The sequence below is a fragment of the Cataglyphis hispanica genome, chromosome 21 (assembly GCF_021464435.1).
Source record: "Cataglyphis hispanica isolate Lineage 1 chromosome 21, ULB_Chis1_1.0, whole genome shotgun sequence".
Classification (NCBI taxonomy): Eukaryota; Metazoa; Arthropoda; class Insecta; order Hymenoptera; family Formicidae; genus Cataglyphis; species Cataglyphis hispanica.
The window spans coordinates 2692931-2717662 of record NC_065974.1 but is presented as its reverse complement, the minus strand read 5'-3'; the positions used below and the strand labels follow the sequence as shown (position 1 = coordinate 2717662).

Genomic DNA, 24732 nt, shown 5'->3' with positions numbered 1-24732 from the left:
TTTATTATCTCTTTCTATCATATGGATATCTAATTACGAACATTCATCATTGTTTAATAATCATGAGGTAAAATAAAGGACCTTTCTGACATTACGTCTTTTTTATTTATACTTGGACTGATTTGGCTACGATCATATGATATCACAGTAGTAGATGAATCGAACTTTAGATAGAATTATATCGACCGCCAGCGAGACCTTTATACAATAAAACTTTGTTTGTTTTATTTTTTTTTTTAAACAAAAAATGTGTGTATGATATATCTTTTATATAGGATACACTTCTCTCTCTCTCTCTCTCTCTTTCTCTTGCTAAAAAAGGGGAAAATACACATGTACAAATGACTAAATATATATTTCTTAATCAATATATAGAATTTAAACTAAACTTATACAACACGCATACAATATATTACATGCTATCAAATCTGTATTAAATGAAGAGACTTTCTTTTATGTGTGCGTTATTATTATAAAGTAAAGATAGATATGTGTAAAAGACCAACAATGATAATATTAAATTTTGTAAACACATGATGAGATATAAATCAGTATATGATCGTCGAAATAACGAATTAGATAAAGAAATCATTGAATTAACACATTTACTATCACTAATTAATTTATTTCTGCCAAAAATATTTCATTTTAATTATCTTAAAAAATGATTTTAGCGAGATAAGGTCATTGAGAGACAGGATGTATAAAATTTTGGGCGTTTAGAAGCGTCGATAATGACAAGCACAAAATATTTGGACGCGCCTGCGCGTCGGTGACAGTGAACATGTTAATTAGCTTTAATCAAAGTCATCTTAAACAAGCGAAAATAATATTTGCACGATATTTCGCGTTACATTTAGCTCAACTGCAATATCGATTAACATTATAACGCGGAGCTCGCGCGCTATTAGGTCAACGATATTATATATATATATATATATATATATATATATATATATATATATATATATATAATATATATATATTTTTTATATATATGTCATTTTATGTATAAAACAATAGAAATGTCGCTGCGCACAAACAGACAATGGTAGATAGACAGATAAATATGTCCATACTCATAAACATGTCATTGATACCTACGCAATCAAGCGAATAATAACAGTAATTAATATTTAATAAAACATTACCTATGATGACAAACACAGCTGCGTTTAATGTTTTACACTTAACTGTTGTTGACGTCTTGATCTATGTTCTGTATTAAACTTTGCTCAAAAATTAAAGTACTTTTATATAATCTCTCTACCGGACTCTTCAAACATCATTATCAAGGACACGCGTGTGCGTGTAACCATTAATATGTCTTCTTGTTTATTTACAACGGATTGAAATGTAACTTATTGTATATAATCGCATGCAATTACATCTAGTTAAACACTACGGCAATAGCATTCGTTTTAGCGAAATTTATCTGGCAAGTATTCAGACTTTTGTTACTTATCCGGACCATAGCTTTGCTACAATCTCTGGTTTCTGATTATTGATGGTGCAATTGAAAAAATGAATTTCTTACGTTGAGTACTAATGCCTAGTAAAGCGCCTACGGCAACATCGAGCTCTCTCCAGTCATTCGTTAGTGTCAGATCGCTATTCACGTTGTCCAGAAATGATACGGAATTTATTCCGCATCACTTGGCTATATAGTATCAGATCTATTTTTAACAAGCGTATATAATATTTCTCTGAGATCGTTATTGTAACCACATTGGATATGTCCTATAGTGAAATGTTTGATAATAATGTGGTTTCGTTGATTGATAATAAAAATGTTAAATGTAATAAGAATTCAGTAAGAATAATAAATATGAAAAGGATAAAGATTCTGAGAATGATAGTTGATATAGTTTATGATAAATTAGAGATTAAAAATCATAATTGCATGAGATAAATTATATGCAACTGGATATAAAAAATATAATATATAAATAATAAATTTTAATATAATGTATAACAAAAATGCGTCCCTAGACGCACATATATTTCATTCAATTAATTATTTGCTCGCAATGATGCATCCATTTGATTGAACGATACTATCGAGTGCTTGTCAACGATAGAGAAAGCGTAACGAAGGAAGCGACGGATGCATTTTCGTGTACATTGCACATATTTACGTTTTTGCACATTTTACGTTTAACAGATATATATTTTTCCTCTTGCAACAATAACACAAACGCGATTGTCATCTTCCACGACTGTGGACAATCGATTCCTAATGGAATATCTCGATTTATTACATATCTAGAAATGGTGACGCTCATCTCCACGGCCGAAACGCGAGACCGGATAACACTGTTAAAACTTTGCTTGCCTCGTGGAAATCGAGAAGCGGCTGGATACATGGACGATGTTTATAGTACGCGTCGCTTTTGCATCGACATTAGAAATAATTAAGGATTAACGTCGACGCTTTCTTAAGACATAAAAGATAATTCTGTGAAACGCGCGAAGAGCGTTGACGCGCCTTAATATCTTTGAACGTGGATGGAGAAAATCGTAGAGCCATATTGACGCGGAGGTCGTTCAAATATCCAGACGAAAGCGACGAAAGGAATTATCGGAATTTAGAATATGTGCGTTTTGTACAGCCAGACCAGGTTCGTGCGGCCCTCGTGCCTCAGCACTATCCTGATGTAAAGTCCACCCACCGCCTCGAGCGGTCGAACTCCCGGCTGCTCCTGCTGCTCCTGCTGTTGTTGCAGTTCTCTAAACTCTTGTAGCTGCGATTCCTCCTTTTCTCGTTGCATTTTTTCATCTTCTTGTTGCGCCGGCGTATCTATTTTTCGCTCTTGTGTCTCCTCCGCGACCAATTCCTGACACATCTCCTCTACGGGTTGCACTTCCTCTTCCTGTTTACTTAGTCGTGCTTGCTCGTCACTTTCCAGCGGTTGCGATGGTTCATCTTTCTGTTGCATCTGCTCATCCTCCTCCTTTTGCTGCTGTTCATCTTTCAATAGACATACTTGTTCTTCTTTTTTCTGCTGCTCCATTTCTTTACTCTCCTTTGGCTGTGTAACTTGTTTCTCGTCTTGTTTCTTCTCGAGTTTGTTTCGTAATTTGTGTTCCTCTTCTTCTAGCTTTTGTTGTAACTGTTGTTCTTCTTGCTCCAGTTTTTGTTGCAATACCTTCTCCTCCTGTTCCAGTTTACGTTGCAACTGTTTTTCATCCTGTTCCATCTTTTGCCGCAACTCCTTCTCTTCCTGTTCCAATTTACGCTGCAGCTGCTGCTGCTCTTGTTGAAGTTTTCGTTGTTCCCTGTCCTTCCCTATTTTCTGACGTACTTGCTGCTGTAGATGACCCGGCTCCTTTCGTTGTAATTGCGCATCTTCCTGTTTTTGTTCCTGCTGATGTTGCGATTCTTGCGCTCTTGGCTCTTGCTCCACCTGAACCTGAACCTGAAGCTGAGACTGGGACTCCTTTTGTTCCTTTCCCCGTGAGACAGTATCGTCTGTCGGTGCCGCTCCTTTTTTGTCGGGACAGGAAATATCCTCGTTTCGTCGAGGCTCGTCCGAAACGGCCGCGATTAATGCGGCCGTGGCCAGAGGTTAGTTGCTACCAGAATGTTGTTTTTGATCCGATCCGGCGTCGGAGCCGCTCGAGCTCAAGGTCGTGTTGCTGCCGTACGGATCCAGCGACGATTGGACCGACATACTGCGACCCTGTCTTCTCACTCTGTGGGGGGAGAGTTTCCCGGGGTCGATACTGGTTGGGTCTGCCTGCAACAAATTCCCTCATAAAGAAACTGATCGCACTATCAACGCATCGCGAATGATATAATTCACGCAGTTAGAATGTTTATAATGCTAGTTAACTAAAGAACATTTTTTTAATTTATAATTTAAAACGGAATATATGGAAAAGCAACGCGCACCTGATAAGCCAATGCGTTCATGATGATCTCCAGCGGCACTAATCCCAACGGCTTCACCTCGTGCATCAGTACAGTGGCCGGGATCTTGTGAAATTGAATATACTCGATGAAATTACCTATCACGTCTTTCAACGGTGTAGTTTGATTGTTGTCGCAATATTTTTTACTCCACATTAGCGCTGCCTGAAAATAAAATTAATTGGCGAAATGTTGTACAAGAAAAGATTGGGATAAGTTGTTAGTTGTTGTTAGATTTACTTGAAATTTCGTAAATTCATCTGCGCGTAGTTCTTCTCTGGCAAGTATCAATCGGACAACGTGTTGCGGCAGTAATGTGAAAGATCCCAGATTCAATACTTCGTTGCCATGTTCATCGACGAATTCCAGCACCTGAGTTCCACAACAATATGCAATAATAATAATATATATGCAAAACTATATGTATATAAATCACAATAAATTAAAATTAAAATTATTTCTGAATTTTTGCGAAATTATAATTTCTCTATATACATATGTTGTAGGATTTTGACACATTATTAAAAAATATACTTTTATGTATTAATGCCGTATTTAGGAAAATATTTAAATTTATTGAAATTTACAATATATTGAGAATCTTTATCTTAATTAGATGCAAATTTACCCTTTGTACCAAAGATTTCGTGCATTTATACTGAATATAGCGTTCCGCTGATGCTAATAAAGCGCAGACCGTATCGACGGTTATACAGTATTGAATAAAACCATGACAGGCTTGTTTAAGCTCTTCCAATCCGTAATAATCAGCAGCATTCATGACGCCTGCGGATAAATTATTATTATGCATCATTTATAAATCATCGATTAATTTCAAAGATAAAATATTCGATGTATCTTTTTTACATAAAGTTATCTTATAAACTTCCACTTTCTAAGTATTTAGATCGCAAATATCGGATAAGATACAATGATAAGAAATAGTCAGTAATGATTAATCTCTATGCGGCAAATAATAGACATTCTAATTGGCTTGTTAGGCTTACTATATAATGAATTGATTACCAAGCAAAGTCCTAGGCTGTAATGTCACACATCCCGTGTGAATGTACTCGATCAGCTGCCGGAAGACATCGGGCTCGAATTCCTCGATAATCAGCGTGTGATGCTGATTTGATTGCGGCTACGATACAAAAGTAAAATGCAAATATCTAAAAATAAAGAAATAAGAAAGGTTGAGAAGCTTAATTCCCGTGCTAAGCAACTTGCATGGAATTCTGTAAGAGAGAGGACTATAATAGTAAATCAAATTTACTAGTTTACTAATTGTATATAGTGGAAAGTGAGATATTATAGCGAGGACGATATAGTAATATTTTTGCAAAATTAATTTTGGTGCCACAAACTACTGTGCATTTAACATTAATAAGTAAAAATATATCGTCTAAGAAATTGATCGAACCAGCGAACATATTTAGGTGTATTATTTGTGGATATTTTTTAAATAAACATTTATTATCTACACATATATCTCTTTACTGACTGTGCTAAAAATTATGTTATCTAAAATATTTACAATAATGTCAATAATAATTCGTTCGCTTGGTTGATTTATAAAAGTGAATTGAACCGTCAATATATGATCAAAAAATAGTGAATACTGTAATCGTGCTAATCTACAACTACAGTGGATTTAGTAATTCAATAATACAATTCAATCGTTCATGCAAAAGTCCAAAGTATATGAAATTAATGCATTTAATCATAACTGTATGAATTTTATTAGATATTCGAGCTCGAGATAATTGTTTCTCTGACGCGTAAAAGAGTAACCTAAATGAGAAAGAGTGTTCGATTAAATAAAAAGTCAAGCTTCTCTCTGGCAAACATTGACTTGTCATACAATACAAATCTCAAATAGTCTCCTCTAGTAATTTCTAAAGAAAATCAATGAATACAAAATCACGGAGCTCATGGAGATAGATTCGTGATCAAAATGCAGTGAGTAGAAAATTGCAGTGGAGAAATAAAGAGGGCGAAATATAGAGAGACATCGACATGACGTGGATTAGAAGTGAGGTGGGGAAATAGGAAAGTGGGATAGGATTTCGATCTGTGTGTAAAATTGTACGTAAAAGTGACGTAAAGTACCTCTTGGATGGGAGCCAGTTGCTGCGTGAACCCTGACCGCTACACGACATATACAAATGCACGCTTACTATTTCTATCCTGGTAATTTATTTCCGATTGATTTGCCACGATAAATATGCAAAGTGTCCCCAAAAAAAGAAGCGGAGAAATTGTCGCTTCATCAAAGCGCATTTAAATTTTGACTAATTGAGAGAGACAGGCGTGAATAATTATATTATGTATTAATTAAGTAAACCAACAAAGTTTAAAAAAAACAAAGAATGATAAATTTCTTTAAATTAAAGTTAATTTAAAATAAATACAGTTAATATGAATAATTATTGGGGCGCCTTGTACATTACACGTGTTCGCTTGTCATATCTAAGAAATTGTTCATATTTATTATATGCATGTGTTATTTACAAAACGATTATTGTCTCCTAAACTTTGCAATTAATATATACACGCATATTCATTTATATAAAAAAAATTAAAACTTTTTAATAAATAAATATATAAATATATATACATATACGTATATATAAAGTGTTAAAAAAGATTTAAATGCAATTTAAAAGAAGACCTACTTTTTCTTTATATTATGAAATACTTGTACATTACAGTTATTGCGTTGCTGCAGCGCAATTAGGTTATTAGTGAAAAAATTATCTTTTCTGTTAATTACCTGTTGTGCCGCATTCTGTAAATTCAACAACGGCTCGGAGCTACGCTTGAGGAAAAGCCGAATCTTATTTTCTCGCGCCGGCGGTTCCTTTTTGCGTTGCGGGCTCGGAGTTTGATATAACATTTTGTGAAAAACTCTGTAGAAATTATAAAAAAAAAAATTGCTATTACTCGTTATCGTTCTGTATTAGTTCCATATTATTGTTTACAAACCTGCTCCTGGCCGCAAGCACAGCCTTCACGGCGCAAACGGGCTCTCTAGTATCACCGACAAGGAACGTCACGTCACATAGTTCCGGCATACTCGCCAAGAACTTCATGTCCTCGGCCAGGCCAGTTTTATTCTCGAAAGTCGAGTAATCCGACTCATCGGCCACTCCTGATCCTGAAGCCTCTGGCATCGGGCCCATATCCTCCTGTTTTTTTTTTTTTATTTTTTTTATTCAGAAAAAAGAAAGTAATTTATAATTAAAAAAAGTTATTTATCATTAAAATCTATTTTTGCCAAATATATATATTTATTTTAAATATTAATATTTATATTAAATATATTTAATTTCATAATTATATATTATTTATCGTATAAAAAATATTTTTATCACGATAAGGATTAGCATTTGCATTTATTTATCCGTGATAAAAAAAAAACAACAACGTATATAAGCGAAAAATTTGTTCAATAATTATTATGTACGCAAGGGTAGTGCGCAGGCCTCGATAAAAATATCACGGCCTTTTAATAAGTGATATATAGGGAAAATGCATAAAAAACGATGCTTTCATAAATTATTATTTAAAACAGCAATATTTTTATTGCTTTATTTATTTTGCGCCTTTATTAAATAATATATAGTTTGAACATATTTTCTAGATATTTATAAATGTGGATTTGCTTTGTATCTTGTATATGCTATCAATAAATGATTCGAAAAATCTTCATATTAGAAATTTTATTAAAATAATAAAGTGCAGATGTTTTTATCAAAGAGAAAGATCTGCAACCTTATCGATAAAATCTTTCTTGATGCGAGGGTGTACTATGTTTTATATAATGTGATTATTATTTATGACATAGTTAATCTACTTGGTAAAAGAAAGTTCGTTATCAGATTCAGAAAAAAATGAGCATATACTTTTAATTATAATCTTATTAATAATACCTTTGTATCTAATTGCTATGTATTATTTTTCAAATAATTGAAGAAAATGAATGTCTGCAAGAAACATATGGAAAAAGCATTATCTACATAGAACATACTATATTAAATATATACTCCCTCTTATAATATATTTATAATTATTTTCTTTTCCAAATTTAATTTTTGTGTTGCTATACAATATTATTTTATTATATTAAATCTATCTCAAAGAATTATAATGTCAGTTGTACGTTTAAAAAAAATCTGAGTATAAGCACATTTATTACATTACTTAAAAATATCAAAATTAATTCTTTTTATATTGAAAAAGATATTTTATGTAAATTAATATTTAATTAAATTTATTATTACTAACAATGATTCAATTTATTTCATTTTATTTAATAAGAATGTAAGAAATTAAACGTTTTAAATAATGACGTACAATTTTAAATAACAGAGAATAATGGAAAGAAAATAGCAACGAATGTTGAAGAAAGAGTAAATAGAAAAAGTACTTTGATATAAAGCAAAGTGTGTGTTACCTGTTGCTTTGGTCCCGGAGCCTCTTCGCTTGCCGGGCTGCTTTTGCCCCGAAAAAACACTTTTAACTCACTTCTCGAAAGTCGTTGATAAAATCAGTCGGTCGTTAGTTGAATCGATTACGTAAAAGAAAGAAATTAAATATATTAGTCACTAATGTAAAAATTATGTAAAACTCGCAGCAAAAATAAATTAATCATTTAATATTAAATCATTACAAAATGTTTTCAAACAACATATTTTCTCTCTCATTAATATTTATAACATGCTAATTGAGCACATACAAGAATAATAATTTCACAAATCATAAAGTACAACTGTGAATATCGTGCTTTTAAAAATTAATACGTAAAATGTAAAGACAACCGAGTGACGATTTACTTGACAATGTCAAGATAATCTGACATAAAAATTAATGAAAATTACACCAAAATTTATCAAGCTATTTCAAGCTCGTAATGCAAATACCTAGAGATCTGTCGTATCGAGCTTGGAGATGCAATTGACGTCGTGGGATTGATCGCGGGGCTTCCCAACGCGCGGAATAAAGCTCTTCGGAATGAACCACTCTATCGCGAAACGATTTGGATCGCAGAAGACGATGTACGATGCGAACGTCACTTCCAGCTGTCGTCTTCGTGCTCGATGCAAGAAGGTCTAGACGCGTCGGAGGTCGGATTTGTGAATGGGTATATGAACAGAGAGAGAACAGGGTGAAGTCTTTAGGCGAGCAAAGAGCCGGATAGATGCAGAACTTCCTGTCGACGAGGCGTCGGAGTGACATTGCGGCGCCTGCGTCATGCTGACGACGCCCGCTTCTACGCCGGCTCGACCCGGAGGACTTTCCCCCAACCGAACAGGGTAGCTTCAAGCGAAATGGATATCCTTGAGTTAAGTGATTGATTAGATATCGCTTAGTACTATTCTGTTTGATACACAAAATTTACTAGATTTACTTTTCATTTTTGTACATGTCATTATTTTCGATTTTTAACAACATATTTGAACAATTTATATCTAAATTGTATAACTATATATATAAGTTTTAAAAATTTCAATTTTGAATTGTGAAATTTTTTTCTTATGGAATGTGAATTGATAATATGTGTCTGTCTATATAATATATTATATTATGTATTTATATAATTATATATAGGAGAGAGATTTTTAAGATACACATCTTATGGCTCTGATTTTTTTTTTTAGATTTGGTAATTGCATTCTTATAAATTTTTCTGTAGAGAATAAAATTTTGCATAATTCATCAAATATAGATATAATATTAAATACATAAAAGTCTTTGAATACACCTTCAAAAAATTATATTATTCCGTTACTCGAATAATTTTCCAATCATCTGTTTTTTAGATATTAATATTTCAAATATCGTGCATGCACCTTGATATTATTTTTGATGATAAGAGAGCAACGAAAGCGAAGGTGATGTGAACTCCACCGTGATGAATCCGGGTCAAGCTCAAAATCTGGCACTGTAGAGTCATTCATGTCGGTGAAAAATCTTTCATCTCTCTTCAAGGGACCCTGCTATCTTTTTCTCTTAATCAATATGACTCGGTATCGCAACAAGTTGTAATACGATTTAAATACGCGAAGAAAATGACTCCGATATCTTTGAATACATACATTTATAACTCTATTTATAAATATTCTTAGATATTTGTAAAAATATTGCAATATACAAAATAATATATGCAAATGAATTAATTAAATAATTAGATAATATAAAAATATTATTAACATTATTGATAAAAAAGCAATGTATAAAAAAACTTAAATTAATTATTATCTCTCTCTCTCTCTCTCTTTTTGATGCATTAAATAATAATTTATTATTAACTATCATATTAATATTTCAATGGCTTAGTTTTATAGATTTTATACACGCAATTTTTGTATACAACTGTTCTTTTAATTAAGAAATTCTAGATTTTAATATAATTAAGAGTCTACTACTCTTTCTTACTTAAATTTTTGAAAATATGATTTTGAAAATGTAATTTACACATTACCTTTCATGTGTTTTACGTTAATTAAAACTAAAAAAAACATGGATTCTTTTTTTCGAAAATCTATTAATTCTTATTGTTCAATTTTTGTTCTCCTAAATATAATTTATGAACGAAAACCAAATTATTGTTAAGCGTAGTTCAAAATATACAAGCTTCGAACTGCGCCGAAGCGACCCTCGCAGGACTTTTCATCCCCCTTTATTCGAGTGGAGGCTCTCGGACAGCGAGATGCGGCGACGAGAACGCCTGCGCGAGAATAACGAGCGATTTCATTCTCGTTTACGTAGCAACCCCTCGATAATTGTTGAACGGTTCGATAGATAGGAGCGGCTGGTCGTAATGAGCAGGAACATCATTAGCATAGAAAGCTTTCCCGTGTCGGATGGAAATATATAACTGTACATCGCCAATTCACATTGCCACTCCCAGTTTCAAGCCTATCACCAAATCGTCGATACGACGATACCTCGTCCCGTCATTCCATCACCAGATTTTTCCGGCGTCATTATTGATCCTTGGCGAGGCCGCCGTTTACCTTGCTCCTCGAAACAGCGGAACTCGTGGGTGGCCGGAATTGGGTCAGGGCTAACTGAAAGTGTGCCACGTTCCATTTCCAGGCAACGTCCCGGGCTCCTTTATGGAAATTCCGTATTTATGCTTCTCTCGAAAATATATCGCGTTCACACATGTTCAAGGTCGTAAGTATAGAAATATATTTTGTCATACGTTAGATTGTAAATACATGTAAATTTTAATTTGCGATATTAAAGACGAGAATAAAATACGAGGGACAGAGGGAGCTTTTTGAAAACTATTAGTAACATAAAACAACATCGATTTATTCAACACAAATACTTGCACGTTATGTGATAGAGTTTGTAGTAATGTATATATATAATGATATAATAATATTTATATATACACGAAATAAGGCACGTTCGATATTACATTAATTAAACGCGCGACGAACGCCGTGTTACGCAGGAAGCATTGTTCCAGCGTGATCGCGTTTCATTCGCGTTTATTTATTATGTATACTATCAATCTCATCTCCCATCATCTTACGATATGCAACGTTCTTACCAAACGTAGAAAATGTCATATATATAGAATCTGTATAAACTTCTTCTCGACTTGCGTTCGCGAGTAATCTGTTCATGTTGGCCATCAGGACCGATAATTTCGAAGCGAAATCCTTCGCCCAAGATTATCCGCAACATACAATCACACTCTCTAAACTATTCAACGTGTCTTGTGTCTCGCATTGGCAAAAATTGCGGTTTCGAGAAACTTGATTAGCCCGAAGATGAAAACCGCTAGTTAGTCATATCTAATTAAGCACACATTCGTACACAGCCTAGCGTTAACTCGCTATTTCTTTCTCTCTTCTCTCTCTCTTTCTTCCTTTTTCTTTTTTTTTCTATGGAATCTTTTATGCAATTAAACATATGTTAACATTCACACGATTAATTACACACAAAATCGCAAACCTGAACGCGATCTATTTCATTCACGAAAAGTGCAAATCGTAACTTTTCATTTTTCGTTGCGATTTCTGAACATCTCATTTGGCTGATTTTAACAGAATATGTACGTTTAATCTTTTTTTTCTATTTCTTTTTTCATACATAATATTTAAATTTTATTCACAATTCCTTTTTTTTCTTCCTTCTTTCTTTAAGATAAAATTAAATATTTTTTTATAAAATTTAACTTAAGAAGAAAGAGATATGTATAAAATTGCATCACATGACGGAACTCGTAGAAAAATCACAAATAACGCAGGTTACTTGAAAATAATAAAAATTGTCGACAATTATCATATATTTCTGGATGTGTAGCGATATCTACGATTTTGTTGGCACGTAAAAATTATTTTTGAAACTAAAATGCTTAAAAAATTACATGAAATATAAAATTGCCAGACTACGCTGCAATTATATAATAGATATTTTCCAGAAAAACATTTTGTAAATTTGTATTTATAACTAACAAGTGAAAAAACTTGTTAACAATTGTAATCTCGATTTTTTGATATGAGAACTATGTTTTTTTTCGTCAAATCTTGTTCGTACTGTGATATGTAGTTGAACTTATAACAAAAAAAAAACTTATGGTTCTCTATAAAAGTATACTCTGTTTTGTATTCATTAGCAGATTTATACACATTTAACTAATCGTTGTTTCGCAATCACGAGTCACTCGCGTTCGCGACTGTCGAAAGCGAAGATAAGAGAAGTTCATGTATTAATAGTTCATGCATATTCACACATTTAGAGAACACTTCCTTCGATTTACTTAGGCGGTACTTATATCCTGAACTGGCATCAAGACATATATCTTACACGAATGTACAAACAGAATGAAACAATTCGCCTGTATATTCGGAATGTTTCGCCGCTTTTCATCTGCGCGTTTCCCTTAAAATTACTTACGAGTATCTAAATTAAAAATTAAAAAAGAAGAAATACTCTTTTAGCTACGCCAAACGTCGCCGTCTTTGTTTTATCATCTAGACTATGGAATGCAAACTTTATCTTCGAAAAGAAAGAGACTACGTTGGGCTATTAACGAATGCCATCGCGGATCGTTGAATCGTCGACTGATACAATACGCATGTATGAAAACTACTTTTACAGGTGGGATAACGATAGTGATTAATCAAAATTATCACATACAGTTTTGCGATGAAATGAAAAGTAGAGATTTGTCAATAGATACAAACAGCTACTATCTTGAAAATTCCTACCAACAAATAATCAGAAATAAATTCGTCAAAATTAAGAATAAACTATCTCTGATTGCGAGATATTCTGTAAGCCTTTGCGTGAGAGAATAAATCCAGTTATTTTAACGCAACTTGCGTTAAGAGAGTTATAATTCCTATCGCGTTTCTTTCGAACTCGCACATGGCACTCTGAGTTAATAGAAGGGTATGACTGCGCAAATATCGTCTAATACAATCTCCTTAAATCATTCGGCGCACGCGATTACGGGTTTTCTTTAACAGTGATGCGTGCTCGTTATTTTAATTGCATCGGAGAGTTTGCCACTAGAGTTAGAAAAAGCTTACAATGAGAATATTTTAAATTTGGCACTTGATGCTTTCTAAAAGATAACCATTTGTTCATATCATGCATTTGTTCATAAACTTATTGAAGACGTTTTGGAGTTTGTTCTCGAAAATTGAATCAGCGCGTTATAATATAGAGAGAAAAGATTATTCACTATAATCTACTCTGTCATCTCGATTGACAATCGACGATTCGCTCGCAAATGTCGATACGTTCCTGCGATGGCACCGAGCATCCCGCTTCCTTGATCTTCGTGGAAGCGCGAACGATCAGCGAACGAAAGTGATGATCGAGAGCTATTCGAAGGTCGATACAATCACGTTCGTTCATGATCCTATCCGGGCCAACCTTTCGCAATACTACGAATACTTAAGACAACTACAACTCAAATCAACACCACGTGGCGTTCAAAAGTTATTCTAATTAAATGCAATTTTTCTTGAGTAAAAAATTATCTAAGTATATTGTCCTCGCGAATGTTTCGTTGCATCGCAATCTTTCGTTTCGTTCTCCACATTTCAATCATGTCGAATGAAATGATAGACTTGAACTTTCTAATTGTTTCGACGAACATCGAGAAATCGCGTGGAGTTTGTCTTGATCGTTCGAGCGATCTGGAATGGTTTCGCAGGAGAATATCTCCTCGGAATTGCAAAATATTTATCTGCCGAAGCGAGTCTTGGCGATCGAGTATCGTTTCCCTGGCAGCCAAGATCCGGCGACCTGACCGAGATTGTGCGAATGACGACGCGAGAAAGCGCGGTATCACAGCTTCGACGGGTCGTAATTCTCGAAGGACCATCTCTGTCTTGGTGCATTGGGTGAGCATTCTTCCATCACTAGTTGCTGCTTGCTCTCTGTAATCGCTAAACACTTGTCGCTGCTGCCATGCCTGATGTGATTAGTCTGGAAAAATAGAATTAAAAAATCAATTAAATTTTTTTTTCAAAGAGCAAGTTAAACAAAAGATTTAATTTTATAAAAAAATTGAAGACAATCCATTACCTGAGGACTGTAAATCCATTGTTGATTCCCTTTACTACCGTGGCAGGGATAGAGGATTACGTCGCTACCGCTGTAGTCTAGGCACGACTCGTCTCGACGGATTTCACCCGTCTTGCTGAGCATCCAGTACTGCAACAAACAATCTCTATTATAGTCTCCAGAATCTTAACATTTGCAGGCCTGCCTACGATCAATGATTCTGGCACACGCCATTATAAAAAAAAATAGTTTTGCACAGATGGGGGTAAAGATTGCTTTTAATAAAATTGATAAATACGGATACATTTTATTATTACACGATCAAAAGAGAGTTTGACGTGAACAAAATATGTGTGAGTGGTTTTTAATAAATTCCTCTCGATAATATATTTTTTACAAAGCATCCACGCCCGCATTATTGCGAAGTTACCTACCTCCTAAACAAGGATATTTACAATAGCGGCAATATCCGCGACGCATAAACCGCAGGAATGCAAAACACTATAAAATTGTTGGGATCCGCGTTTATAATCTCATCGTATTGTGTGTTTGCGGCACGTGAAAATAAGCGTCATGTCCTCGCGAGAGAGATTATTATCGTCGCTCGGTGGCTGCGGGTAAACGTGGATTTTCGCGGTATTACAGGACGGGTGATATTCGATTTATACGCGCCGCTCGTAAAATACATGTGTCACGGGTGTGAGTGAGAAATGTGCAGCTAACAGTTATTTATCGCGAGCGATGCGCGTCGCCGATTTAGATTCGCGCGAAGTCGGAGAACGCGTCAAAGAGAGCCATGTCCATATAATGAACGCCGATAATCGAGTCCAGTGGTCCTCGAAATTACACTCATCTGACCGCTCGACCGTTTGTCGATGTTTGTGCAATTCCAGTCGCCTGGAATTGACAGCGAACGCCGACGAGCCGCGACGTGTTGCCACCTCCATAAAGGTGACTGACCTTTTTATGATTCCGTTTCGCGAATTAACGAAGCGAGATTCAAAAGCGCGAATTCGTACAGGTTCATTTTAAAGAAAATGTAAGAAAAAAAAAACCGCAAGAGATATAGATAATACAATGTATAGACGAATGAATGGAGAACTCGTTATAGATTCGCATATATTCGTGGTCGTAATTATCGCTAATTTAATAGCGGCAAGCGGGCGCGGACTATGAAATGGGACTGCGGCTGTCAGAATCATCGAGTCGACAATATAGTTGTTTTGAAGTGCTTTACAAGTATAATTAGGAATAGTGGACACGGGATAACGAGAAGCAAGCATTCACTGCACACATGCATCATCAAGCATCGTTAGCCATGCACGACCCGCGTTCCATTCTGCCTGAAACTCTCAAATCAGAACGTGTTATATTACGCCGTCTCTAGTATAATACAAATATGTTACATATATTACACACTCGCACACAACTTCTTGTTACATATCGCATGCTCATCTCTGTAATAACTGCGTTATTTTTTTTTTTTTTACTGTAAACAAAAACAAATGTGGTAAAAAAAAAAAAATAAACGATAAAATAGTCATCGGCGTTTAATTGCAATTTCATGAAAAATTCATGTATCAGTTAACGTGTGTGTTCGTGTGCGTGTATTGTGGACGATCGCGAGCTTCGTAATTACAGCGTGACACAACGCGATGTTTATATCATGATCCCTGAGCGCACATAATGCCGATGATAATTCTGTACACGCGCGAAGCCCAGATACGCATTGTAGCCGCCATAAACCGACCACTCGGCGACCGCAACGCGGCTATCTCGCGCGATGCACTCGCCTTCCATCCGATGATACGATTATTCATCTTCCATCATCCGCGATCGCGCGACTGATCCCGGATCACCGACGCGCATCCCGCCGTCGATGCCGCCCTAACGTGATGCACACAATGGGGGTAGCAACTTTATCAGCGTCACGCGGGCGATCGAAAGCGTAATTGCCGTTAAACCGCGGCTTAATTGCGAGGGCCAACAGCTAAATTAAAGCAGCGCTTTACCGGGCTAAGCAAGCCCCCACCGATTGTGTTTTTGGTTGTCCAAAACCGGTCGCCACGCTTGTTAAACGTTGGCGTTTCTATGCGTGCGCGAATGTATATGTGTGCGTGAATCGCGAAACAATCTACGCGCATGTATATATTCTATTTCGCGCGGGCTTTAATAATAGACGCAGAGCGACCGACGAGTGCAAGAAGTAAGAAATGCACGAATTTACGAGACAATTCAAGTCGACTCGCTAATGAAATTGTTGTTGTTTTCTATGTTGTATGTGTATATACGCGTTCTTATCATCAATATTATCAATGCAATTAAAAGAAATGCAAAGGCGCCTAGACCATTATACTTTTTTGCATATATTACATTATTTATTTTCTCTATCATTCTTTTTGGCTTAAAGTAAAATTATATAATAAAATAGAAAGAATGAAGCGTTTAAAATATTTACAGCCTACTCTCCTCTCTTAATGAATCATGGAAGGCTGAGGAAAATATCGAGATTATTAAATAAAAATCGACCTTATACTATATCAACGTAAGATATAATGATAACCCCGTGAATAGCACCGTGCCAAAAGGCAGCGATTGAGGTGATCGCACCGAGAAATAGTAGGAACACGGATTGATGGGCACCTGCACCAGATTAGCGACGCTACTAATCGCGTCGAGACACGTAGGGCGATTAGTGGCGAGTTAGCGTGCACGCGAGCGTACAGGTATTCCGAGAGAGAATCAATCTTTATACAAGTCGCATTGTATCTTTCGACTCCAAAGCCATTAGACCAAACGCATGCATCTGTCACCCGTCCGTCAACCGGTTAGAGAAGCCACGAGAGACGCTTCACACTCGATACTTTATCGTTTTCATTTGGCGTCCGTGATTATAATGGCGTCGCGGCTTTATTCGTGTACCTGATTGCCGCCTTGAAGGTGACAGGGATACAAGCCCACCGGTTGATGCATGTCTTCCGATTTGCCAGGTGAATCAATGCATATTCCGCTAACGATCTGCCGAATCTGCGTTAAAGAATTCAACAGAGGGTTCACACACGGATTAAACGGCAGGTAAAAGACTCGCTATTACTCACTCGATGTTGTGCGGCCGCACAATTTTAACCTATTCGCCGCCTATTCGAGAATCCAAGCAGCTGGAAACGCGAGCAAACATGCATACATACGCACACATTTGCATAGGGACACATAGAACGAACGTACGTACGATTATGTACGGTCGTCATTGGGAAAATGATAGCGGATCGATATCACCAATGAGACGGAAACTCGATTTTCTAGTAATTTGGTATGTAGCTTCGATCAGAGCTTCGCGGTGGAATTATGGGACGCACATTTCCAAACGAGCGATCCATGTGCGTTGTTTACTCAGCATTATACGATAATAATTAGGCTAAATACCGACGGTCTGCGGATGCTAACAAGCACCGTTGTTCGATCGTTGAGAGCTATAACAGCCAGTCTCACATGTCGAGCAGTAGAATGAGAGATATCTCAGCTGCTATTATTGCAGTATTACAAATGTGCAATTCACAAAAGTTTTTATTGATCTATTTTTTAATGAATTAATGTAATTAAAATTTGATTATTACAGAGTTTTTTTATCTTTATCTTAAATTTTCTATTTATACCACGTACTGTCAGTTTTGACATTACCGTTCAACAAAGGCTGCTCATAGCAGCCTTCCGATATCTCGAAACTTAATGTCAAACGCCACCAGCAATAGCGAATAAAATTTTGAAGTCAAACAAAATTCAGTAAAAAAAAAAAAAAAAATCGTGTTTCCGTTTCAAACTTTGTATGCATACATATTTTCACACATCAAGCGCGGACAGGCATTTCGTGGAACAGTGTGCTTTGTGACGAAGGAATTGCGTCACATTGACGATGTCTATTGTACCTGATTTCCACCCTGTCGATGGCAGGGATACAGTCCGCATGGCTTGTGTAAATCGGCCTTGCGAGCGGGCGAATCTAGACAGGTGTTACCGCCCTCGCCGAGATTTCGAACCTGTTTGTTATTAGTAATATTTTCGTACATTAGTGTGTACCCATCGCACCGTTAGTAAGACCCAAGAAATATAAATACACGATAATAAACGGATTATATATATATATATATATATATATATATATATATATATATATATATATATATCTCGAGAAAAGAAAAGCATCGTCAATGATGTTGCATTTACATATTCTTGATATCCGTATTATTTTCGACTTGACATTTCATCATAAAACTTTTGAATTAAAATGGAAAATTATTCTCTCCCGATCAAATTAATTAAATACGATGGATATTATTTAATTGAAAATGTCGACACAAAGACTTGACGTTGCTTTACTTTAACAATAGGGTACAAAAATATACGCCCGATGATCGCCTCTCTATATCTGTAAGATAATTGGATTAACAGAATAGTGGATTATATGCACATTTTAGGAATAAAATTCATTATTTCGCGTTTGCTTGTATTTCGCGAGAGTTCTGCGATAAAAAATGGAAAGAGGACAAAGCCAAACTCGCTGTCGCGCGATTTTATTTTTTTTCCGAGCACAGATTTGCCGCATACTTCAGGAAAATCAGGACCGCAGAAGACCACAAACTGCGTTCTCCATTTTTCAAATAGACGGAAACAAATCGAAAATGAGGGATACCCCTATTTTGTTCGGTCCGATGTGTGTTCGTAACCGAGCTTACGGCGTGTGGGTGTGCGTCTGTGTAAAAACACACTCCGCATATATGTATATATATATATATATATATATATATATATATATATATATATATATATGCACACATATATGTACGACCGCGTATAACAGCAGGTGCATTCGGTTACAGAGCTCGGTCAGCAGTCCTGATTTCACTGCATGCGAGAATTCTGTGGTCGTTGCAGTTTCAACGTGAACATCTTTATCCCCTTCTCCCATCTCCTCGTTCTACTCCGTCGTAGGAATCATCGTCCTCGTCGGGCGTTCTCGCCGGCTGACTGGAATAAAAACTCGTGATTTATAGCCTGGTGGTCGATAAAATTTCAAAAGCTTCTGCTCCGTCGACATTATTAAAGGCGGCTCGAAGGCTTTTAGTGAACTCGAGAAAATGTGTGTAATATAGTATTTAGACAATTTTACAGTCTCATCTCTCTCGAAAGAAGTTGGGAAGCTCGGAATAATATAATGCCGTAGACAGTCACGTATTTCGGACATTTTCTGAGTTTCGTACCTCGTTATTTTATAATCCGATGAGGGATACCTCCTTCGCTGTTCCAGCAAATCCTACTTTTATCCATATGCGCGAGAAAAAAAAGAAATTTGAATAATATTAACCACGGTTACGAGAATATTCGGAAATATCAAGAATACCGTGGGATATACGTGCGACGTGAGATCGCAATGATTGAACAAAGCTCGGCCGCGTCGCGTTTTTATGCATCCTGCGCGATTTTGCATAGGAAATCCATGCAGTTCGCGTAGAACGACTCAAAAATCGCATATACCCCCCGGAGAAATATGCGCCCACCCCGTGCACGTACGTAGAAACACGTGCAACCGAAATTATTCACGTCGTGTACGATTTCTGGACCGTCGTAGAATCGTGTGAACTATAAATTCAGTCATCCCTCCTACGATAGGGAAGCTAAATGTGATTTAGTCGGTTTTCCAAAAGCAAATATAGAGCAAAAAAAAAAGAGAAAAAAAGAGGGAGAAAGGGAAAGGTACAGTAAAGGGCAGTGAAAATGAGAAATTCGGGCGGAGGACAAGAAGATAATTTTGCAGATGCACGGACGATATTGTTTTATTTCGCGGCGCAAATTTTCGAAATCCTTGTCACATAGATTTTGTCATTACGGAACTGTCAACTAGTTAATAGTAATAGCGAAACGTGGTCGGAATTTTAATTCCGTTATAATAAAGCCTGGAATTTTGAATAAGTCGAATTGTTATCTATCTTGAAAAATATGCATTCATGTAGAAAATACTGGATCTATGTAAAAGAATATTTTGTTATATAAGAATATTGGTTATTTGAAACAGATAATTTTTGCATATTTCATATATATTAAAAATTCCGTAAATTATTGAGAAAATTATGGAATTTGAAAATTCATATTAAAAGCCAGATATAAAATAAAGAATAACCGGATCAAAATTATGTAAAAATTAAATGATGTCCAAACTCTTCAAGTTTAAGAAAAAATTGTATGGATCTACAATCGTACGAGAAAATAAATTTGCAGCGACGCGAATAAATGTATACCCTTTCTATTTTCCTATAATGCGCGTGTGTGCAAATTTTCTCGACGCAGCAGCAGCATAGAAGAGAGATTGGTCGCGTGTGAATAATCCAGGATCGGCAAGAGCATCAGTTCACGTCGGGCAACTTAAGCGGCGGAATGATTATTTTCGTGATGCAAACAGCATTCCAAAGTACGCGGCCGCTTCTTTGCGAAAATGTGCGCACCCATCCTTTATATATTCCTCTTTTTTTTCCATCGCGTTTTTTTCGCGATGCTTTCTTTTGGTTTCTCTATTCCGCCCACTCGTGGATACCGATGTCAGTATACTTGGAAAGAAAGAGAAAGGAGAGGGAGAAAAAAAAAAAAAAGAGCACGGCAAAACGCATTCCTTGCCCCATCCTGGCGAAAACGTGAGTGGATCGCAACAAACGACGAGATTGGCAGAGAGGGGGAGAGCTGGTCGATAGTATCCGAGCCTCCGAACTATTCCGAATTCCGCTTTTGCTTTTTATTATCATCATGTTCGATCGGAATATTGCCTTCGCACGGTGGAACGCGTGTGCATACCGTGTGTCATGTCGACAGCGGCGTGAAATTGTGATTCGCGAAAACCGTGGTACACACCATGACTAGCGTTTTTTGTCTCGCGAATAACGCGACAGAGTAGCATAATTTGTGAGCGCATAACGCTACGTGTGAGCATTTATTTCAAGATCGTTCCATCTCTGTCAGCAAACATATCGTGCGCAATGAGGTATAGGGAGATGAGCAATCTGTCATTGTTTTTAATTCTCCTTTTTAAGAATACGTATTAAAGAGTAAGGTTTACAGATTGAAAATTACACGATGGGAGAGAGAAAAATAAATCGCTGATGTAGATTCTGATCCTAACTGTAATAATAAATGTTAAATGTTAAATGTTAAAAAATTAAGGATTTTATATTGGATCTCATTTTTGTAGATACATCGGAAAAATTAATGACATGTCCAATAAACTAAATGTGCACCTCAAAATTTTCTTTTTACACCAAAAAAGGACAAAAATATATATGCACAATATCTTCCTGAATAAATAAATATTCCCGTTTAAAAGAGATTAATTATTTTATTTTATTATTACGCGGAATATCATTTTTAGCAAAAATACGTGTTAATATTTATCTTTCGATTTGTAATTGTATCAATAGAATGATCGTTTTACAAATTGCACGCTATGTCCCATATGTCCCCGCCAGATCTGACAGACTGGCCGTAATAGAGAGTACGAATGATATGTCACGTGGGAGGGGTATGATGTCCGGGATTATAAAAAGCCAAAATATATTCCCCCGATAACACACGGAGCAACGAGTCGCTCAGCTCGAAACTTACCCAGAGTTTCCGGTACAGCGAACTTTAGTACGCCCGGTTATCTTGTACGGCGTGCACAGAGATAGCGCGAGGACTAAGATGATCCTGATACGAGAAATTCAAGTGAAGTGTGAAGATAACGAGACGGGTCGAGACCGTGCACGGGCGTGAAAAAGAGACGACCGGGGTGAGAAAGAGCGCGCCCATAAGGGAGACAGAGATAAATGAGGGAAAGAGGGACGAGCACGAAGGTACGAAATATTTGAGTCGCGTGACACTATGACGCGTGTAATGCAAGCCGAGGTTTAATCCTTGCTGAAGAACGCTACGGTTCCTCTATACGGGATCGGATGGAATAGAGTGGGATGGGCTGGGCTGTGAAGGGGGAGAGGGGGTGATAATAGAATGCATTATTCAATAACGTCGTGATTAATTTACGACGTAATCGAATTTTGTATCATGAATGCAATGTTGTGTGAAAGAAAGATGTTAAAATAACAAATTTCAATAACGAAATAGAGTTAAAGTCAAACAATTAAATTAATGGAACTGAATTCTGTAACAACGCGAATGATTAAGTGCATCACTCGATCATAAATGATATTCATCACAATGTATATATGAATATATATTTTCGTTATATTCCCGTCAAGTTCTCCTGAGCGACGTGTCCTACTTATTTGAAGTTTACATTTTGCCTGAATAAAAAGGTCGAGAGGAAAAAGGCTTTACTCTACAAGTGTTTTACTTTCTTCGCGACTGCGTTGAACACTGCGTTAAACATGGGCGCACTGGGCGGTTACCGGGTTAATGCACCGCTGACTTATGATAAAATTAAAGGAATAAAAGGAAATTGGGAGAGAAAGAGAGAGAAGAAGAGGGAGGGGAAGAATGATGAAGTATGAAATATTTGTGTCGCGTGACGCTGCAATTTATCCATCGTCGTGCAACGTCGTTAATACCCGCTACCTACGTACCGTGACTTTGTCACATGCTACGTGTGAAAAGAGTAACGTGTAACGATGCCGGAGAAAACGCAAGTTATAGAAACCAGGAAGGCGGATTTATCCCCGACGATGTTTGCAATCATATCGCAATTACAAACGCAGCAAAACGGCATGGCTGCGACGGTGCGACTAGCACATGGCAAAAATAAATTGCGAAATAACAGTCTGCCACACGAATCGCGTATATATTCGTCGAAATGAATTGATTAATAAAACACGTCAACAATATCGCGGCGGCGACGACGCCGATAAAAGATTGATTAAACGCGGTAACCGGGATTGGAAACAGCCGCGAATAAATCTCGCGTGAATAAATGGGATGCAATATCGAAGATAAATTTCTATATCTGTGCAACATTCGAGCCAATTATATGGCACAAGTTTCATCATAATTATAAATTCCGTAAAACTCTCAAAAAAATTTTTTTTCCCTCGCGTATCTCAAACGAATATTACGAAACGGATGTTTCGAACCCATTTCCAGATAGTAAGGACGACATTATCGTCATCGACAATCACGATGGGATCCGACAATCATTCTGCAATTATGAATGCACCGAAACGGAATGTAGCAGGAGCCGAAGGGGGAGAGAGAGACAACACGACGGGAATAAATCTTCCGCGTGATTGATCATCCGTTATGAATCGCAAACGCCGTGCGATATTAATGCACTATCAGTCGTGACGGGTTCGCGCGGATGGTCCGCATGTACCGCGCATGTAGCTTTGACGAGTCTGTCGCTCGTCGCCTCTGCCCGATATTTATGCGCTCGTTTTTTCGCAAACGGATCGGAAGGTTTACGGGAGAGGAAAAAAAAACGACCAATTGGCAGATCCTCCCGCTTGAAATTTCGCGCACGCCGCGATATAACCGCATAGTTTGCTACTCTATATAACGCTCTCATTTTTCTTTCTTCTTCATTCATTCGTACTGTCGTTCCTTTTTTCTGGTATAGCGGGGATATGGAGTTCGACAGAATCGGGAATGCCGTAAAATCTGATGCGACGTAACGACGTAGTACGAAGAACGATCTGGTCGATTGGTTAATAAAAAGTTGCAACTAGATATCTAGTATTCCTATTGGTTTAAAGAATATTTAAGAAAGATTCAGACATACAATTGTTTAGATTACAATACGAATTTACGAAATCGATATTCTTCTTTTCTCGTCGCAAAACTAAATTATCCAACTAAAAATCAAATTTCTTGTTGGTAATAATTTATATATAAATAATTATATTTTAGCAATAAAATGGAAAAAATATACAAATAATTGATAATAATACTGATAGGGATATTAGTTATACTCGTCTGACTACATCTTACTTATTCCACTAGTATAAATAAAGCCGTTCAATTTTAATTTTTTTAATGATACTGATTGTACTCGCATGTCTGATTATATCCTACTTACTCCATTGTTAAAATATAGCCATTCAACTTTATTTTCTTTTAATGTAAACAATTATGTTAATATCAATGTGAGATATACCCGACGAAATATTCGAAGAAAAATCTTGGAATTGCTTTTACAAAAGCGTGAAAGATAACTTCTTCTCGTGAAAGAATTTGCTCTGTAATTAAGATGCATCGACAATACGCAGGCTAAGAATACCGATCCGTATAAATCGATTTCCGATTGTACG

General features: G+C 36.4%; 2 protein-coding genes across 6 annotated transcripts in view; both read right to left on the bottom strand.

Moving 5' to 3' along the window:
- Nucleotides 1-957: 957 nt before the first annotated feature.
- LOC126857275 (serine-enriched protein) lies at nucleotides 958-9129 on the bottom strand. Of its 2 annotated transcripts, XM_050606525.1 has the most exons (11): nucleotides 8839-9112; nucleotides 8373-8442; nucleotides 6902-7104; nucleotides 6690-6825; nucleotides 6026-6064; nucleotides 4940-5057; nucleotides 4542-4699; nucleotides 4154-4285; nucleotides 3896-4078; nucleotides 3581-3740; nucleotides 958-3487 (listed from the first exon to the last, which is right to left on the bottom strand). In XM_050606525.1, exons 3-11 carry the CDS (start codon nucleotides 7096-7098, stop codon nucleotides 2589-2591), a joined length of 2022 nt encoding a protein of 673 aa, XP_050462482.1. In that variant the 5' UTR covers nucleotides 7099-7104; nucleotides 8373-8442; nucleotides 8839-9112; the 3' UTR covers nucleotides 958-2588. The 2 variants fall into 2 exon arrangements, with proteins under 2 accessions (XP_050462482.1, XP_050462480.1); XM_050606523.1 differs by lacking the exon at nucleotides 6026-6064 and having other exon boundaries at nucleotides 3420-3740; nucleotides 8839-9129.
- Nucleotides 9130-11218: 2089 nt separating this feature from the next.
- LOC126857267 (putative polypeptide N-acetylgalactosaminyltransferase 9) overlaps nucleotides 11219-24732 on the bottom strand; it is a 188151-nt gene continuing 174637 nt past the window's right edge. For 3 of the 4 annotated variants that reach the window (XM_050606505.1, XM_050606506.1, XM_050606507.1), the window contains 3 exons: nucleotides 18382-18492; nucleotides 14480-14608; nucleotides 11219-14380 (listed from right to left, as the gene is read on the bottom strand). In XM_050606505.1, the coding sequence (XP_050462462.1) occupies nucleotides 14240-14380; nucleotides 14480-14608; nucleotides 18382-18492 (381 nt within the window). In that variant the 3' untranslated portion in view covers nucleotides 11219-14239. Of the gene's footprint in view, nucleotides 14381-14479; nucleotides 14609-17380; nucleotides 17486-18381; nucleotides 18493-24732 lie in introns of all 4 variants that reach the window. The other variant, XM_050606508.1, reaches the window with a different exon arrangement.

Bases quoted from the DNA above. Each gene is read 5' to 3' on its own strand.
- LOC126857275 (XM_050606525.1), bottom strand. From the start codon at position 7,098: ATGGGCCCGATGCCAGAGGCTTCAGGATCAGGAGTGGCCGATGAGTCG. The intron at 6,826-6,901 runs GTTTGTAAACAA...TAATTTCTACAG, and splicing joins GTGCTTGCGGCCAGGAGCAG to AGTTTTTCACAAAATGTTAT. The intron at 5,058-6,025 runs GTACTTTACGTC...TTTGTATCGTAG, and splicing joins AACTGGCTCCCATCCAAGAG to CCGCAATCAAATCAGCATCA.